General features: G+C 41.4%; 1 protein-coding gene across 1 annotated transcript in view; it reads left to right on the plus strand.

Moving 5' to 3' along the window:
* LOC122080843 (protein NLP6-like) overlaps positions 1–3,674 on the plus strand; it is a 7,363-nt gene extending 3,689 nt beyond the window's left edge. The window contains 4 exon segments of the mRNA XM_042647715.1: positions 205–252; positions 338–1,274; positions 2,334–2,486; positions 2,489–3,674. Of these exon segments, the coding sequence (XP_042503649.1) occupies positions 205–252; positions 338–1,274; positions 2,334–2,486; positions 2,489–3,495 (2,145 nt within the window). The 3' untranslated portion in view covers positions 3,496–3,674.
* Positions 3,675–4,594: the final 920 nt, after the last annotated feature.

A 4,594-nucleotide genomic window follows, 5' to 3' on the forward strand; every position in this document is an offset into this window, starting at 1 on the left:
GGAAAAAAAGAAAGAAAAAAAGAAAGAAAGAAAGAAAGAAAGAAAGAAAAGAAAAGAGGAGAAGATTATATTGACTCGATACTAGAACAATTACTGATACTTCCTGTGTGTTTCTATCCTTGTGTGGTTGTGCTCCTTGTTTATTATTCACCTTATATCTATTTTTTTCTCTTGTTGGTAACATAATTTTATTTACCTCTTCAGGCAGTAAATCTGAAAAGTTCTGAAGTATTGGATCATCCAAATATGCAGGTGAGTTGCTACTCTGTCCCAAATATCACGCCTATCATTCTGCCATTTCCCCCTCCATTAATCGTAGGCTTTGTCATTGAAACAGATGAGCAATGAAGGCCGCCAACATGCCATGGCTGAAATCTTAGAGTTATTAACCCTCGTGTGTGAGACCTACAAATTTCCTTTGGCTCAAACATGGGTTCCATGCATGCATCGCAGTGTTCTAGCCAATGGTGGTGGTGTAAAGAAGAGTTGTACAAGCTTTGATGGAAGCTGCATGGGGGAAGTCTGCATGTCAACTGACGTAGCATTCTATGTTGTAGATGCACACATGTGGGGTTTCCGTGATGCTTGTGCTGAGCATCACTTGCAGAAAGGGCAGGGAGTGGTGGGGAGGGCATTTGCATCCCTTAAGTCGTGTTTCTCCAGGGATATCACCCAGTTCAGCAAAACTGAGTACCCCCTGGTACACTATGCACGCATATTTGGCTTAACGAGCTGCTTTGCTATTTGCTTAAGGAGTGCCCACACAGGCAGTGATAATTATGTTCTGGAGTTTTTTTTTCCACCAAGCATCACAGACTGTAGAGAACAAGAAGCTTTATTAGATACTATATTGGAAACAATGAGGCAGCAGTTCCGGAGTTTAAGGGTTGCTTCTGGGAGTGAAATGGAAGTGGAGAGCAGATCTGTTGAAATTATTGAAAAGTGTGCAGATGAGAAACTCAACTCCAAAATTGAATGTATTCAAGTGTTCCCTAGCACTAAATCCCCTATGGGGCATGATGGTTTACCAAATATGGTGGAGATGGTGCAGCCAAATCCATTAGAACAGTGTATAGTAGACAGTTCTGCTCTGAAGGATGAAGAGAGTCTGGCTAATTATGATGAAAGCTGCACTGCTGTCACTTTGTTAGACAACAAAACCATAAAGAAACCATTGGAGAGGAGTAATGGCAAGACAGAGAAGTCAATCAGCTTAGAGGTCCTTCAACAATATTTTGCTGGTAGTCTTAAAGATGCTGCAAAGACTCTTGGTGGTGAGTTATATATATATTTACATTGACAACATTGCATCAGATAGGGGGACAAAAGATCTCTATCCCATCTAGGTAATCGGATGTGCACCACAATACATCAAATCCCAACCAAGGGGTGACAACCGAGCGAGTTGAACAAGGGTGCCTCAGGCTTTATGTCCACTCCAAACCCACCTATTTACTAGATAAATAGGGGCCGGGTATATAATGGCCTATTTTGGACATGCACAAACCACCGCAAATTGTGTGGGTTGGGCTATGGCTGGAACTGAAGCTGATAGACTAGTTCATTGCGTCTGGGGCCCATGCCCAAGCCCAGCTTGTTTAATGATCGAGCTAACAGGATAACCTTAAGTATTAATCAGTCTGGATTTAGGTTGGGTGGTTGTGTGGTTGTGAGTTGCTTCCATTAGTACCAGCCCCTTGTTTGCCCAACTCTTCTAGATTATGGCTGATATCGGTGACAACATGAATGGTATATTGATTCAGCCTTCCTAGTCAAATAAGCTGGAGAGCCTCACAACTCTACTATAACTGACTCATCTTTGAGATAGGAGCTGAATTGGCCAAGTTTGCAGCACTGAACAATAGTAAAAGTCCCTCAATGCCTCACAGAGCTGATTTCACATTCCAGGAATTGGTTCCTGTTCTGAGGGGAAACTCTCAAGCTTAGTTTTGAAAGGTCATATTTACTTGGTTAGGGAAGCAACTATTGGTGAAACAAATCATCTGGATTCATTAGGCCTTCACACCACTTTGGTTTGCTAGAGGTTTTGAATGCCGACTCCCAGTTTTATGCTTCCGGCTTGGGATTGACAGTGGAAAGGCACTGGGGAAATTCAGACCAACTCCTGATCTTTTTTTCTTTCTTTTTTTTTTGGGGGGGGGGTGTGGGGAGATGAATCTGAGTTATAAATCTTATATTATGCTTAAAACACTGCTGCTTTGTAATCTTGCTTACATGTTATTCTCATATCAACAGCTTGAATTCTTACATAATGATCGGTTGGTAGTAGTGATTGAAATGCTATGATCTTGACCTGATTCTTGGTTTTACAGTTTGCCCTACTACCATGAAACGAATCTGTAGGCAGTATGGAATTTCCCGGTGGCCTTCTCGCAAGATCAACAAGGTTAATCGTTCTCTGACCAAGCTGAAACATGTGATTGAATCTGCCCAAGGTTCTGAAGGTGCATTCAGTCTGACTGCTCTCATGAAAGTCCAACACCTGTTACTGTTAGTTCCCTTTCTAGGCCTGCCAATGTGAATGGACCCAATCAACAACCGACACATTCTAAGCCTTCTGACCAGGGTGGAAGGGAGACACAGTTACCGACCCATGTCACAGAAGAAAGCGATGGGTATGGTGAAGCAGAGGATCAAATAATTGATGGGAATGGACTGTTGGATCAGCAGGAACTCATTCATGAGAAAAATGAGTTTGTCATGGAGTGTTGCAAGGTTCCCGATGTGTCTACAACAAGAATTGGTTCCGCAAAAGAGAGAACTGACACCCCTACTTCTCACGGTTCATGCCAAGGTAGCCCTGCCAATGGAACTGCTCAGTTAAATGGTCAATTCGTTTCTTCTATTGCAGAAGGCGTTTCTGTGGAGAGATCATCAGCGTTGGCATTTCAACTGACTGACACAGGTCCACCTACGGCCTACGCTGGCCCTGATGCTCCAATCACCGTACAACATCAAGCACCATTGGCTGAAATGCTAATAGAGGATGCAGGAACCTCGAAAGAGCTGAGAAACCTCTGTGGTTCAACAGAAGAGTTTTGTCAGGACGAGCAGGTCCCAGAATCTAGTTATATCAAACTGCCATGTCCTGATCAAGTTTCACAGAAGACCCTGGCTCCAACTCACGAGATGCCACATGTTGCAACTACCGTAGATGTTGGAACAGTTAACTTTAAGGTAACTTACGGAGTTGATATTTTTAGGTTTCGGCTTTCTCTGACTTCTGGTGTGGTCGAGTTGGAGGAGGAATTGGCAAAGCGGCTGGAGTTGGAGGTGGGTACATTTGATATCAAGTATTTAGATGACGAACATGAGTGGATTTCTCTGGCTTGTGATACTGACTTCAATGAGTGTATGGATGTCTTGAGATCATCTGGTGGACGTTTGGTCAGACTGTTGGTACTGCATGGCATAGTTCCCAGCTTTGGCTGCTCTTGTGAGAGCTCAGGTGATTCAGGAGGAACCACGTTGTAAAGCAGGTATACTTGTAGTAAAACTTGTAAGTGCTAGGAAGGCGAAATAACAAATATTCCCCATTTGGGACAGGAAAATTCAGCTAGCATTTACCCCCTGGCCTGCTCATGTAGTCAAATTCATTTTTCTGGTCAGTGAAGTTACCATCTTAAAATCTGAAAAATCTTATGGGTTTCAAACTACAGTTCAAGAGTGCATGGCTGATTATATAAATATGGAATAATACACTATATACTACAAAAGTGAGCGATAATCAGTCAAATAAGAATCTGATTGTGTTTTCATCTCTGGAAGATACTGCTCATGTTTTGAGTAGGGATGGATTGAAATTGATTTAAAGTTGTTTCTCAGATCATAGGGACTGACATCAATAAATTGTATTAATTAGATCCTTCTTCAAGGATTGGAATAAGGCCAAAACAAAATAGTAAACAGCAAAATATTTACCTTATCTCTAATTTATCCTCCATTCCCAACTGACTGTTGGAACTAGCATTCCATTGAGAATGTTCATAGTTGCAAGGTGTGAATCGGATAGGAATCAGCCATAATCAACCCTAGATTCCATACATGGATCTGCATATTAAAAAACCGCAGAATCAGGATTGACTGATTCCGATTTTTGAATCCCTGTTTGGGAGTGTTGAAATGTCATCATCTTGCAGATTTAACATATGCCCAAAATTCTTTTCTCTTAGTGCCTGAAATCCAAATTAGACTAGACTAAAACTGAAGAAAGAGACATTAAAGTCAAAAAAAAAAGTCCATAAAAATAGTATAGAAGTTCCCCTAATACAAGCAAGCAAGCAGGTACAAGGTAAAATCTCCAAAATTCTTGTACTGATAAGCCAAACAAGCATGCCTACCATCAGTTTTGGTTAGGCCATTTTTTTTTCATTGCTTGATTTGGACTGACTACAAGCAGCAGTTCAAAATCCTTTGTTTTCCACAGAAAACTCCCAATACCAAAGTCTAATAGTTGTGTTGACTCATGACTATACTTGACTTGGAAAGGCTACATATACATACAAAAAAGTCACTTTCCAATCTGACTGTGATCCAATGCTGAAACTACTGGCTTATCTTGTGAGTGCAACAC

The sequence above is a fragment of the Macadamia integrifolia genome, chromosome 6 (assembly GCF_013358625.1).
Source record: "Macadamia integrifolia cultivar HAES 741 chromosome 6, SCU_Mint_v3, whole genome shotgun sequence".
NCBI lineage: Eukaryota > Viridiplantae > Streptophyta > Magnoliopsida > Proteales > Proteaceae > Macadamia > Macadamia integrifolia.